The 15,173-nt window shown below is 45.0% G+C and overlaps 1 protein-coding gene across 1 annotated transcript in view; it reads left to right on the top strand.

The window, feature by feature from the left end:
* Positions 1 to 743: 743 nt before the first annotated feature.
* The window catches only part of TTC9 (tetratricopeptide repeat domain 9), a 35,597-nt gene continuing 21,167 nt past the window's right edge, over positions 744 to 15,173 (top strand). The window contains exon 1 of the mRNA XM_069731567.1: positions 744 to 1,321. Coding sequence (XP_069587668.1) covers positions 1,051 to 1,321 — 271 coding nt within the window. The 5' untranslated portion in view covers positions 744 to 1,050. The remainder of the gene's footprint in view (positions 1,322 to 15,173) is intronic.

Here is a 15,173-nt window from a genome sequence, read left to right as displayed (position 1 = left end):
TCAAATGTGAGGTGGTCCCTAAAAAAAATGGTTTTGTAAATTTCGTTGTAAAAATGAGAAATCGCTGGTCAAATTTTAACCCTTATAACTTCCTAGCAAAAAAAAATTTTGTTTCCAAAATTGTGCTGATGTAAAGTAGACGTGTGGGAAATGTTATTTATTAACTATTTTGTGTCACATAACTCTCTGGTTTAACAGAATAAAAATTCAAAATGTGAAAATTGCGAAATTTTCAAAATTTTCGCCAAATTTCCGTTTTTATCACAAATAAACACAGAATTTATTGACCTAAATTTACCACTAACATGAAGCCCAATATGTCACGAAAAAACAATCTCAGAACCGCTAGGATCCATTGAAGCGTTCCTGAGTTATTACCTCATGAAGGGACACTGGTCAGAATTGCAAAAAACGGCAAGGTCTTTAAGGTCAAAATAGGCTGGGTCATGAAGGGGTTAAATGAGAAGGTGTGTCCAAACTTTTGGTCTGTACTGTATAGATGAGGTCTTAGTAATATGTAATATGATTACTAGATAAGTGACCATAGCTGGGAAGAAATGGCTTCTTTCATGCAAATTAAAACAAAATACAAAGTATCCAATTTGTGCAACAGTCTCCATAGTTATGGCCCAATGCCTTGTCTTGCCAGACAGGATTCTGCTGACAGATCTGCACCACACTTTAGGGGAGTGACACAGAGCAAGAATCACTCCTGCTGTGCCACACGACTGGCAGCAGGGGGAGCCCTTGCACACGATCACGGTGATCGCTGAAGCTCTGCTCTTCGCTATCAATGCATTCGATGGCAGGTTCAATGCTGAAGAGGTTCTGCAGCAGCCGGCTAGGCACATGAGCCCGCTGCTGTAGCTGGTACTGACGTGCACAGTCTGGCAGCTGACTGTCCCTTTAACGCTCAGGAAGGGGCAGCACTGGCGGAGGAGGAGGAGGGAGCTGCCTCTGTCTGGCTGTTTGCAGACGGATCTGCGGTGCACTCGATCTCCCGGAGCCTGATGATCGCTGGACATGTAAGCGCTGCCCGGCTGCACAGACATGGAGCGGGCCAGCCTGCCCGGGGGCATCCGGGGGGACCCGGCACAGCTCATCCATAGATCCCTGGACTTCAAGAGCCAAGGGGCGCAGTGCTACAAGGACAAGAAGTACCGGGAGGCCATCGGCAAGTACCACCGGGCGCTGCTGGAACTGAAGGGGCTCCCGGGGGAGCAGGACAGTGCCGGGGACGGGCAGCAGCAAGTCCGGCTAACGGAGGAGCAGAGGAGGGCGGTGGAGGGCATCGAGGTGGACTGTTACAACAGCCTGGCAGGTGGGTGTTGATGGGCAAGATGCCTGACATGTCACATCACAAGTGTCAGCGGGGGGTACCTGGTATGGTGGGCACCCTACACAACAAAGAGCAGGGGAGCTCTGCTGAGCATGCCTTGTGCTAGAGGGGTGGCCTGAGATGCCCTTTCATGGGGCAAAAATTGCTGGCTGTGATGCCCAACCTGCTCACTATCTGTCGTATCCCTTTGGCATAAATAGATGGTTGCAATGCACCCCATGGGCATGTAGTGACTGATAGTGCATACCCCCTGAGCATGTAGTGACTGACAGTGACGTACCCCCTGAGCATGTAGTGACTGACAGTGACGTACCCCCTGGGCATGTAGTGACTGACAGTGCATACCCTCTGAGCATGTAGTGACTGACAGCGACGCACCCCCTGGGCATGTAGTGACTAACAGCGACGCACCATCTGGGCACGTCGTGACTGACAGTGGCGCACCATCTGGGCACGTCGTGACTGACAGTGGCGCACCCCCTGGGCACGTCGTGACTGACAGTGGCGCACCACCTGGGCACGTCGTGACTGACAGTGGCGCACCCCCTGGGCACGTCGTGACTGACAGCGACTCATCCCCTAGGCATGTAGAAGATTCCATGTGGCACATAATTACTCGCAAAGACCTAGGCAAGCAGTAGATGTGCCCCCTGGGCAAGTAGTGGCTGGCAGTGACAAACCCCCCTGGACAAGTAGCGGTTGACTGTGACTCACGCCCCAGGCAAGTCGAGTATGCCCCCACCCCTGGGGCACATAATGACTGGCAAACCTCCTGGGCAAGTAGAAGTTGACTGTGAGGAATGACCTAGACAAGTAAGGGATGTATACCTGGAGCAAGTAATGGCTAACAGTGATGCACGCCCTGGACAAGTAGTGACTGGCAGTGATGCACGTCCTGGACAAGTAGTGACTGGCAGTGATGCACGCCCTGGGCAAGTAGTGACTGGCAGTGATGCACGCCCTGGGCAAGTAGTGACTGGCAGTGATGCACGCCCTGGGCAAGTAGTGACTGGCAGTGATGCACACCCTGGGCGAGTAGTGACTTGCAGTGATACACCCCTGGGCAAGTGGTGACTGGCAGTGATGCACGCCCTGGACAAGTAGTGACTGGCAGTGATGCACGCCCTGGGCAAGTAGTGACTGGCAGTGATGCACGCCCTGGGCAAGTAGTGACTTGCAGTGATGCACACCATGGACAAATAGTGACTGGCAGTGATGCACGCCCTGGACAAGTAGTAACTGGCAGTGATGCACGCCCTGGGCAAGTAGTGACTTGCAGTGATGCACGCCCTGGGCAAGTAGTGATTTGCAGTGATGCACCCCTGGGCAAGTGGTGTCTGGACAAGTAGTGACTAGCTGTGATGCACGCCCTGGGCAAGTAGTGATTTGCAGTGATGCACCCCTGGGCAAGTGGTGTCTGGACAAGTAGTGACTTGCAGTGATGCACGCCCTGGGCAAGTAGTGATTTGCAGTGATGCACCCCTGGGCAAGTGGTGTCTGGACAAGTAGTGACTAGCTGTGATGCACGATTTGGGCAAGTAGTGACTGACAGTGACACCTTTTCTGGTCAAGTAGTGGTTGACTGTGGTGCACATCCTAGGCAAGTAGTGGATGCACCATATAGGCAAGTTGTGGTTGGCTGAGACGCACCTCCCTGACAGCTGGCCCTAATGCCTTCTCTGGGTAAGTGGCGGGTGGCTGTGATATACTCCATTCAAATCAAGTCACTGGCTGTTGTTCTGGGCCCCACGACCCCAACAATAATGCCTGGCTGTTACACCTCAACCCCAGGTGAAAAATCTTGTGGGTGTGATGCTGTTTGGGCTAAAGCGGCCTGCTTCAGTCCGACCTGTCTCTTAAGGTACCGTCACACTTAGCGACGCTGCAGCGATACCGACAACGATCCGGATCGCTGCAGCGTCGCTGTTTGGTCGCTGGAGAGCTGTCACACAGACCGCTCTCCAGCGACCAACGATCCCGAGGTCCCCAGTAACCAGGGTAAACATCGGGTAACTAAGCGCAGGGCCGCGCTTAGTAACCCGATGTTTACCCTGGTTACCAGCGTAAAAAAACAAACAGTACATACTTACATTCAGCTGTCTGTCCCTTGCCGTCTGGTCCCTGCACTGACTGCTGGCCGCAAAGTGAAAGTGAAAGCACAGCACAGCGGTGAGTCACACAGCGGTGACTCACTGCTGTGGCTGTGCTCTGCTTTCACTACGGCCAGCAGTCAAGGCAGGAACCAGACAGCAAGGGACAGACAGCTGAATGTAAGTATGTACTGTTTGTTTTTTTACGCTGGATTTTCCATTTAAAAAGCCAAATGGCGTGCCTTCCCTTCTGAGCCCTGCCGTGCGCCCAAACAGTGGTTTACCCCCACATATGGGGTATCTGCATACTCAGGACAAACTGGACAACAACTTTTGTGGTCCAATTTCTCCTATTACCATTGGCAAAATAGGAAATTCCAGGCTAAAAAATCATTTTTGAGAAAAGAAAAATTATTTTTTATTTTCATGGCTCTGCATTATAAACTTCTGTGAAGCACCTGGGGGTTTAAAGTGCTCAGTATGCATCTAGATAAGTTCCTTGGGGGGTCTAGTTTCCAAAATGGGGTCACTTGTGGGGGAGCTCCAATGCATAGGCACACAGGGGCTCTCCAAATGCGACATGGTGTCCGCTAACAATTGGAGCTAATTTTCCATTCAAAAAGTTAAAAGGCGCGCCTTCCCTTCCGAGCCCTGCCGTGTGCCCAAACAGTGGTTTACCCCCACATATGAGGTATCGGCGTACTCGGGAGAAATTGCTCAACAAATTTTAGGATCCATTTTATCCTATTGCCCATGTGAAAATGAAAAAATTGAGGCGAAAATAAATTTTTTGTGAAAAAAAAGTACTTTTTCATTTTTACGGATCAATTTGTGAAGCACCTGAGGGTTTAAAGTGCTCACTAGGCATCTAGATAAGTTCCTTGGGGGGTCCAGTTTCCAAAATGGGGTCACTTGTGGGGGAGCTCCAATGTTTAAGCACACAGGGTCTCTCCAAACGCGACATGGTGTCCGCTAACGATGGAGATAATTTTTCATTCAAAAAGTCAAATGGCGCTCCTTCCCTTCCGAGCCTTACCATGTGCCCAAACAGTGGTTTACCCCCACATGTGAAGTATCGGTGTACTCAGGAGAAATTGCCAAACAAATTTTAGGATCCATTTTATCCTGTTGTCCATGTGAAAATGAAAAAATTGAAGCTAAAAGAATTTTTTTGTGAAAAAAAAGTACTTTTTCATTTTTACGGATCAATTTGTGAAGCACCTGGGGGTTTAAAGGGCTCACTATGCATCTAGATAAGTTCCTTGGGGCGTCTAGTTTCCAAAATGGGGTCACTTGTGGGGGAGCTCCAATTTTTAGGCACACGGGGGCTCTCTAAATGTGACATGGTGTCCGCTAAAGAGTGCAGCCAATTTTTCATTCAAAAAGTCAAATGGCGCTCCTTCCCTTCCAAGCCCTGCCGTGTGCCCAAACAGTGGTTTACCCCCACATATGAGGTATCAGCGTACTCAGGACAAATTGAACAACAACTTTTGTGGTTCAGTTTCTCCTTTTACCATTGGGAAAATAAAAAAATTGTTGCTGAAAGATCATTTTTGTGACTAAAAAGTTAAATGTTCATTTTTTCCTTCCATGTTGCTTCTGCTGCTGTGAAGCACCTGAAGGGTTAATAAACTTCTGGAATGTGGTTTTGTGCACCTTGAGGGGTGCAGTTTTTAGAATGGTGTCACTTTTGGGTATTTTCAGCCATATAGACCCCACAAACTGACTTCAAATGTGAGGTGGTCCCTTAAAAAAATGGTTTTGTAAATTTCGTTGTAAAAATGATGCCCGGGTTGAGCAAATGAAACATTGTCAGGGAACTTCCACCATTCAGATACCTCCCCAATATTCTAGGATTGTAGGGGATGTGGTAGAGTACTGGAGATCAAGTTCTCTCTGGATGACATTGGTCAGCTTCCCATAATTTGGGTCTTTGTGGCTGGTACATGCCTTTTTTGAGGAATTTCCCACTTCTACATGACCTTCTAATAACAGCCCCCCACTTGTCCATAGGTTGTGTATAGTATTGCAATCCCAATTGAGTTGACCATATAGAAAACTATAAGCCAATGTGGCACTGTTCCTACAAGAAAGCAGCCATTTATTTTCAATACTGTACAACCCCCTTAATGTTGGCGCATATTAATATCACTATTACATCATCAATATCCAAACTATGGTGGTGTTCGTTCAGTAGAACCATGGTACAGTTTAGGCCACAGTTCCGGAACTAAACTGAGCCTACGTTATGGCCATCTTGAAGCAGCTTCTGTCAGGAAGGCTGATTAAATCCTCAGAGCGAACTATTTTCAGTTAGCCATTAAAAGGTATCAACCACTGAGGACTCTCAATTCAGAGCTAACTAGAAACCCCAAAAAGCCAAACGTCAGCAGCAAATTGAAACTTCTTATTGTTGGGCTACTAAGGAAAAGTCAAACTGGCTTATGATGGGACAGGGCGTAGAAACATCTTTAATTGGCATAAAAAAGTCTTCCATCCACTGATCACCTCCTCACTGGTGGAGCTGCAGGAGTTCTGATGGGACAGCTCTTTTAGTGGGCACTGTGCACTGTCACTGACCTCATTAATTATCAACAAAGTGGCTTTCCTGTCCCTAAACTGGCATACTTATTAGTAGCCTGGCACCATCCCTATTGTGTTCTAAACAAATGGGCATGGATTAGTTTTGCAGCTCCATACCCGCAGCTATGACTGAGCGGGCAGCTGTTCTACGTGCCCAGGCCGACAGCTCGGCACCTGATTTGGGATCCAGACGCTCTTCTCATTCTCCGAGCAGCTGTTCTTGGCTGTGGACATGGAGGCCGGGCACGGGATGGCTCTGCTGCACCAGTTGGTCAGTTTTTGCGGTAGATAAATACCATTCTTCCAGTATTTGTACAATTTCCTATTTTTGGAGTGGCAGCTGCTCCTTGTTGGCTACACGGTAGAATTAGGACTGTACTTGGTGGCTATGTGGCTAGTCACAGAGACAAGGTATTTAGAGAGCAGCGAGGAGATGGTATACGCTGGCAAGTATTTTTATATACTGTATATATTTTCAGGGGTTCACTAACTTTTTAGGACTATTCGTTTTCTGCTTCGACGTCTTCATACCAAGTACTGATCCCGGGGACTATGGCCTGCAGTTTAGGTGGACATAATAAATGTGTCTTTTCTATTCTGTTCTTCAAGTTTTCTGTAGAATTTCTATGCCGGTGGTCACTGTTCACATGCCCCTCCAATGAGCCTGACATTTTTAGATCGTTTACTCCTGTCGTAACTATACGGCCCAATTCATTATTGCATTTGTTGCTTTTTTTTTGTTTGTTTGTTTTTTTTTTTTTAAGCCTGTTTTTGATTTGCTCCAAAATCTTCCTTTTAATTTGTCTTTTATGTGCTTGTTTTTATGTTCACCATGGATGTTATTTTTGAGATGTTTACAGACAATTCATCAATTGCAGTTTTTTAAAAAGTCACATTTTTGCCCAAATATGATTCCTTCACCCACGGAGTGATTTTATTTATGCCTGTAATTTTTATGACATTTAGAGTAACATGCAACTTTTTGCTCCAAAAAATATAAAAGACAAAAATAAAGAGCAAAAAGAAAAGTGACTTGAACCCCCACCCCCCGCCACATCTCCCTGAATGATGAATCTCGCCCGTAGACTTCTAAAGGAAGAGGATGCATAAGATTAGAACAAAGTCTTTATTTCTCAAACAGCGCCACAACAGGTTTTGTGTGGTATTGCAGCCTTTTCACTTTACTAGTCCAGAAATACATTTTTATTTTTTTCTTAGATTGTTGTAAGAAACAGGTATACCCCCTTCTGGTCACCCCTGTGGGACCAGTACAAGCCGCTGTGGTGGCCGGCAGCAATAACCACAACCCAGATGTCTCAGGACAGCTGATACCTCAGGTGACTGGAACAACGCATCGTTGTTTATTTTTTGACTGCTTCACACAGTCGCTTGCATCATAGGCCCGGTGACAGCCGGGTGGTGCAGTCATCGCTTCATGAGCCGGTGCTGACCATCGAAGTGTTCTGCTCTGAATCCATGTGAGGCACCAGAGGCTAGGTTCCTCCTTATAACTGTCTGTGGCCAAATAAAAGTACAATGTAATGTCGCCCAACCCCTTTAATGGCACTGAGCTGCAATACTAGACACAACAGGTATGGCGCTGTTTTTGGAAGAAGCCGCCATGTTTCTGAATCTTGTATAGTTCCTTGAGTGTTTTTTGCGGCCTAGTTTTTACAGTCTGTAGATAGCGTTCTATGATTAGAGACACGTTCCCTCCATGTTTATTTTGCCTGTCTTGTACATGGCTATTTTACCTGCATTTCCACATTTCTGTGCCACCACCTCCCTAATTGTGAGTGCGTACGAACCTACTAGATTTAGGAAACAGTCTTAAAAAAAAAATAAAAAAATCTTTGTTGCCTATAGCAACCAATCACAACACAGCTTTCACTTTGTATTTTGTTTTTGAAAAAATGAAAGCTGTACAGTAACTGTATGCTATGGGCAACAAAGACGGCTCATATATCTGCCCCATAGATCTCAGGCAGTCAAAGGGTTATACTTATAACTAGTGATGAGCGAGTGTGCTGGGATAAGGTGTTATCTGAGCATGCTCAGGTGCTGAGTGTCTCCGGCGTGCTCGAATACTATGTTCGAGTCCCCGCGCCTAACACATGCAGGGATATTCTGTTTGTTATATGTATATATTGCAGCATAGCCCATACTGAGCGTCCTGATTGACTGCAGCGCCGTCGCGAAGTGACATTAGTGGTGGAGACTCTGCATTGGACCTGGGGAGGGTGAGTAAAAAGCTAGTTTGTTTAAAAATAAACGTCAGCCGGGGAGAGGCGTTTTACAAAACTGGAAAACCCCTTTAGTTCACGTCACTAGGATTCCCCAGACCAAGTGAAACTTCCATTTTCTCATTGTTGCAGACTCCAAACTCCAGGCTCAGGTGATAAGTGACAAGACCCATGAAGCTATAATCCTCCGCGCCCTTGTCTTGTAGCTGGCAAAAAATGGTGATTACGGTGCGCTGCTCTAGAGATCTATTGGGGTCTCAGTGGTTGGCCCCCATCAGTCTCATTTATCACCTGTCCATTGATGGTGTCACATTTTGTACACATGTATTTTTCTGCCATTTTTAATTTGAATCCTATGGGAATATTACAAGAGAAAAAGCCATTACAATAGTTTTTAATTCTAAACGTTATCTATTGCACTAAACTGGCTCCTCTGCGGCCATTTTTTCTGTTTTGGGTGTACGGTTTATGCCGGGACTCTGCGTTGTATGACAGGAATCCTCAGATAAATTGTGTGACCAAATACATATGTGAAATTTCTCACTCAGTTATTTTAGAATTGCAATTTTACTGTGTTAAAAAAAACAGCCAGTTCCCATGAAGTCTACGGCAATTGGGCCGTGTGTGGCTTGCGATCAGCAACAGAAAATTGACCACATTGCGATACATTTGGGACTTTTTTGCGGTATGCCACAATACCATAGAAAACCGTTACATACAATATTGCAAGTGTATAGTACACAAAAAGAAAAATAGGGCCCACACACCTTAGTATTAAATTAATGTACAGTTGCACAAATTCCCCTGCGCAGTGTCTCATACTCACCTGTCACCACCTTCGTCGGTCTTCGGCAAAAAGTGACCTGTTGGGTAGCTCCATTGTTTCATGGAACTGTGCGGTGGTCACTTCTCAGTACAAGTCTACGAAAGCCTAGATCTAGTTCTCATAGACTTGCAGTGAGAGATTTTGACTTGGCTTCTGATTTCTGGCTAGAAACTGGACTCACAAGATGGCACCGCAGGACCGGAGCGACACCAGAAAATGGTGAAGACGTCAGAGTGTGAGTATATTACTGGGGGGAGGGGGCTTACATTTAGAGCTCCTATACCCATTAAATTGTCGCCTGCAGCTGATGTTATCGGCATCGGTTTCTGCCATCACCTAATGTGTATGAGAGCACTACATAGTTGATTGTCGGGGTGAGATAGGAATCCAGTATGTCCATATTTTGGACTGCTGACATTTTTGTTTTCCGTGAGATAGGTGAATGCCAGAGATATCAAACAGTGGAACTCTTGTAGACCACTCGGCTGAGCAAACATTCCAGTGTATAGCAGCCCTACATTATTGCTTGTCGGGGGAGATGGGTCTGGTATGTCCGATTTTGGACCGCTGAGCTTTTTGTTCTCGTTGAGGCAAGCCACTGCCAGAGATGTCCAACACTGGCTTTCTCGAAGAGCGGATGTAAGAGTCGTATGAGATAGCTACTGGTCAAACGATCATCAACCATCCAATGCATATAGGGGACTTAAGTGTACAATCCTGCATCTCATAGTTATAGATCTGCTCATCGCCGTGCAAATTGCTAAAAACAATGTATTTATAATGAATCACTGCGATGAATATATATAATTGGGCCGCCGATCTCCTGCAGCAGTTACTACCGTACTTTGTTCTTCTGTCGTCTATGATAGGTTATTTGTGCAGTGTTTCTATTTAACACTTTCTTCTATTTTACGCTACTAAAAATATAGACCATTTGGGCTTTGGTCTGCTGGCAGGCACATCACAGGATGCATTGCAGTGTAGTTTCACATCTACTTTACATCTTACCAGCATTATTACAAATCCCCTTACATTGATATCCCCCCCAATACCTGCTACTGCTTCCTGCCTGATTTTGTGTCTATTACAGGTCTTAATGTGGGGCCGTCTCCAATATCTCCTGAATCGGTCTAACAGATTCTTAAACGATAGTGTTCTGTCCGTGTCCTCCGACAGCCCGTGTATGAAGCTGCCAATGGATCTATTTTTCGTTTCTGGCACCGTTTGGCTACAGTTGTGTCACTAGTCCCAGGATTGGAATAGTCTCAGGTCCTCCCCTACCGTGACTGTTAACCTGAAAAAAATTATTTCAGAAAGCAGTAGTATAATGAACTATGCCTGGTATTCCAGCAGAGTACCATTGAAGAACATGGAAGCTGAACTGCAATATCACACACAACCTGTGTACATGTGTGGCGCTGTTTCTGGAGGCAATCGACTATTCTCTCTTAGGGCCTTTGAATATTCCCATCTGATTAGTGTTTAAGTGGGGATTTAATTAGTAAAATCATGTCTGTCACATATTAATCATGACTTCTATAGCTAGAAAAACCATAGTACTCAGCCAGACACAATTGGAGAGTTTTATTCAATTGAGCTTTTTGTAATGTTGCATCTGACCTGGCACTAGTGGCAGAATACATCTGTGTTACATAGACACAACACCATTTGTGGCTATCCTACCAGTTACACACGCACAACATGTTGAAGACTATCTTCCTGGGTTACAGATGCAAACCACCTTGGAGACTATCCTCCTTTGTTGGGCTTGTAAGGTTCATCGTGAGAAGATGGTATCGGTCAAAAACAACACCTCAGCTAAAGGACCAAACATCTCTAGATGAGGGATGTGTAAAACAAGAACATTTTGCATATATCCCAAAGCTGAAAGGAAACATCAGCTGAGGAATAATGGGCAATGACGACGAAGAGCAACTATGCCCCAGTTAAAAATCTAAATGCATGTAGTGGCACGGTGCAGCGTTCACACACAGGCTCTGTGTGAGGAGGGGTGCAGTGTCTCCTAGTCTAGAGCCTACTGCGCACCTTCCTACTTGCGGAGTTTGGTACCCTAAATTGACGAGAGATGGCACCCCCACTCATGGATCGGCTGTCCCTGAGCTCCTTTGAATAGCCCCACCATAAAACGTCTAGATAGAGTAAGTATGATCACTAGTAGTGATGCGCGAATATACTCGTTACTCGAGATTTCCCAAGCACGCTCGGGTGTTCTCCGAGTATTTTTTAGCGCTCGGAGATTTAGTTTTTCTTGCCGCAGCTGAATGACTTACATCTCTTAGCCACCTTGTTTACATGTGGGGATTCCCTATCAACAAGACAACCCCCACATTTACTTATGCTGGCTAACAGATGTAAATCATTCAGCTGCGGCAAAGAAAACTAAATCTCCGAGCACTAAAAAATACTCGGAGGACACCCAAGCGTGCTCGAGAATCTCGAGTAACGAGTATATTCGCTCATCACTAATGATCACTATGTCTACAGGTACAGGTTTAGAGGGTTAAGCTTGTTCCAAGAGTGGTACAAAGTGGGGTACCCTCCAGGAACTACCGAGTGTATATATAATTAGGAAGGTGTGCAGTAGGCTCTAGACTAGGTGACAGTGCATCCCTCATCGCACGGAGCCTGTGTGTGAACGCTGCACCGTGCCACTACATGCATTTAGATTTTTAACTGGGGCATAGTTGCTCTTCATCGTCATTGCTATATTGCAATGCCCATTATTCCTCAGCTGACATTTCCTTTCAGCTTTGGGATATATGCAAAATGTTCTTGTTTTCCCCTCCCCATCCCTCATCTATATGTCCTTTTAGCTGAGGTGTTGTTTTTGACGGATACCATCAACTTTTATTTTGTTCCCCAATTTGGGTGCCTATCCCTGCAGGTAGGTCAGTACCTCTAGCAGTATGAGGCTTTACCACCTCCCGCCTTTCTGCTCCCTCCCTTCCCTCTACTATTAGCACCTTTTTGCACGTTTCTCACCTTCATTGAGTCATTTTTTTTTTTTTTTTTAGATTATTTTTCATGAAAAAGTTAATTTTTATAATGGTTTCTCCTCCCGGGTTACTGTATATGTAACACCTTGGAGGCTACCCTGCCAGGTTACAGCATACGCAACAGCTTGAAGGCTATCCTCCCAGGTTACACAGGTACAACTCCTTGGAGGCTATCCTTCCGGGCTAAACATGCGTAACACCTTGGAGGCTATCCTCTCTGCTTACACAGGCACAGCTCCTTGGAGGCTATCCTCCCAGGTTTCAGAATACCCAACATCTTGGTGGTTATATTCACAGGCTACAGTGTCTGTGTTTATTTTAGTTGTTCCTTAAAGGTTTTTTCATTGTATTAATGGATGGGGGTGTAGGTCAGTCATCACGTAGGATATTCTGTAACCTTTGTAGACGCGCGATACATTTTGTGAATGGGTCTACTGTAGCAATTAATGTAAACAATGCAGCAGAGATGTATCCTGTCCGTCCCTGTGTTGTAATGTACTCCCTCACATTTCCTGCTTGTCAGGATGCCTCCAGGACAAATAACACAGCAAAGTCGTTCCTGCACAGTCTGCAGCTGTTTCTAGCAGTTGTAAGAAGTCTCGCCTGCTTCCTTATTATTCCATTGAGACCATCATGTTTTTTAGATAGAATTTTGATAGAAGTTGCATTGTTGTATAGTATAGACATAATGTCACATTTCTGGACATGTTAATAACAACAACAATTCCCTATGGAATATAATGGTGGGTGAAAAAGTTGCAATTTCTTGGTCTCTGCTCATTGTTTTAACCTTAAAGCAAATCTATTAGCAATCCCTGCGATTAAATAAAATGTTAAAAAAAACAGACAATGTGATTTTCTGGATTTTTTTTTCTCAGTTTGTCTCCCATAGTTGAGGTCTACCTATGATGTAAATTACAGACGCCTCTCATCTTTTTAAGTGGTGGAACTTGCACTGTTGCTGACTGACTAAATACTTTTTTTCTCCACTGTATATACACCCCTCCCCCTATACAGTACAGATAATGGCCGGTATACACTGTTTAATACTATTGACTTTATTATATTTAATGATTTTCTAATGAGATATGTATGTGTTGGATATAAAATGTGGTCTCACTCTTGTATTCATTGCTTGACAAAGGATAACACATCCGAAACGTTGCCACGCCGTTCAGGCATTAAAGTCCACTTTTTTTCAATTATTTTGTGCTGCTTTTCCTTTTTTTTTGAGTGTATATATATATATATATATATATATATATATATATATATACCCCTCCCCCTATACAGTACAGATAATGGCCGGTATACACCGCCTCCTCCCTGCAGTGTCCGCACATTACACAGGGTATATATTATACACACACTATGTATACATATATACCCCTCCCTTATACAGTACAGATAATGGCCGGTATACACCGCTTCCTCCCTGCAGTGTCCACACATTATTTACACCGCCGTGCACACGCTGCGCCATCTCTCCATGTAATCTCACCCACACATAGGCCCACCCCCCGAACCTCCTCTGCCAGAAAATGGCACCGGTTCGGGGCTGCTCTTCAGGCCGCCGGTATTTCTCTCCGTACTCGGTACCTATTAAGTGTCCGGCGCACATGTAAGTAGCAGGGGAGCTCCTCGGTGAGGAGAAGCCGTCATCCTCACGCTGAGGGTGCACCACCAGTGGCCGCTTTCCAACCCGTCCGACACAGGGCTCGCCAAGGAGAACTGGCGTCACGAAAGTAGCTGCAAACGTAAGTGCTCTATTCACGACGAGGATCAGCGCAAATGGCGTAGCTACGACGGCTACATGACGGATCAAAGGATTGGGCCGTCGCTGATTGGTCGTGGCTGTTTTGCGGCGACCAATCAGCAAGTTGGATTTCCATGACAGACAGAGGCCGCGACCAATGAATGTCCGTGACATCAGCAAGTTGGATTTCCATGACAGACAGAGGCCGCGACCAATGAATATCCGTGACAGAAAGACGGAAGTGACCCTTAGACAATTATATAGTAGATATATATATATATATATATATATATATATATATATATATATATATATATATATATATATATATATATATATATATATATATATATATATATATACAGATATAAAGATACATAGATAGATAGATATAGGTATAGCTCTGGCAAAAATTAAGAGACCACTGCACAGTTTTATAAAAATCAGCTTCTCTACATGTCTGACAGCCATTCCAGTGTCAGTTGAATTCCAACCAGAGTACACCTCATTCTACTTACTGTGCTTCTGATTAGGTGATCACCGAAACCAAATCTTATTTAACAAAGGAAAGTATAAAAAAACACTGCTGTGGTGTTTACAATCCTCTTGCAATAGGACAAGTTGGTTGGCAAAACAAGTGCTAGTAATATCCCAAAAGTAATAGGAATGAAAAAAAAAAAAACTTTTAACCATGCCAAAGGAGTTGAAAAGAAAAGTCTTGAGTGAGGAAAAGAAGGGCTCAATTCTGGCTTTACTAGTAGAGGGACACAGTGAGCGTCATGTTACCTCCATCCTTAAAATTTGGAAGACGGCAGTCCATTACAACAAGGCCAAGCAGCAGACATTGGGGACAACAAAGCTACAGCCTGGCAGAGGGTAAAAAACGACTCTCCACTGATTGGGATGACCGTCATTTTGTTTGAATATCACTCAGCAACAGCAGGATGACATCAAGTGACCTACAAAAGAAATGGCAAATGGCAGCTGGGGTGAAGTGCACGGCAAGAATAGTTCGTAACAGGCTCCTAGAGGCAGGACTCAAGTCATGTAAAGCTATAAAAAAGCCTTTCATCAATGAGAAGCAAAGGAGAGCCAGGCTGAAGTTTGCTAAAGACCATAAGGATTGGACCATAGAGGATTGGAGTTAGGTAATCTTCTCTGATGAGTTTAAGTTTCAGCTTTACCCAACACCTGGTCATCTAATAGTTAGACGGAGACCTGGAGAGGCGTACAAGCCACAGTGTCTTGTACTCACTCTGAAATTTTGTGGTGGATCAGTGATGATTTGGGGATGCTTCAATAAGGCTGGAATTGGGCAG

This window comes from Ranitomeya imitator, chromosome 1 (genome assembly GCF_032444005.1).
Source record: "Ranitomeya imitator isolate aRanImi1 chromosome 1, aRanImi1.pri, whole genome shotgun sequence".
Lineage (NCBI taxonomy): Eukaryota > Metazoa > Chordata > Amphibia > Anura > Dendrobatidae > Ranitomeya > Ranitomeya imitator.
The sequence above is the reverse complement of the archived record's forward strand: the minus strand, read 5'-3'. Positions and strand labels throughout refer to the sequence as shown.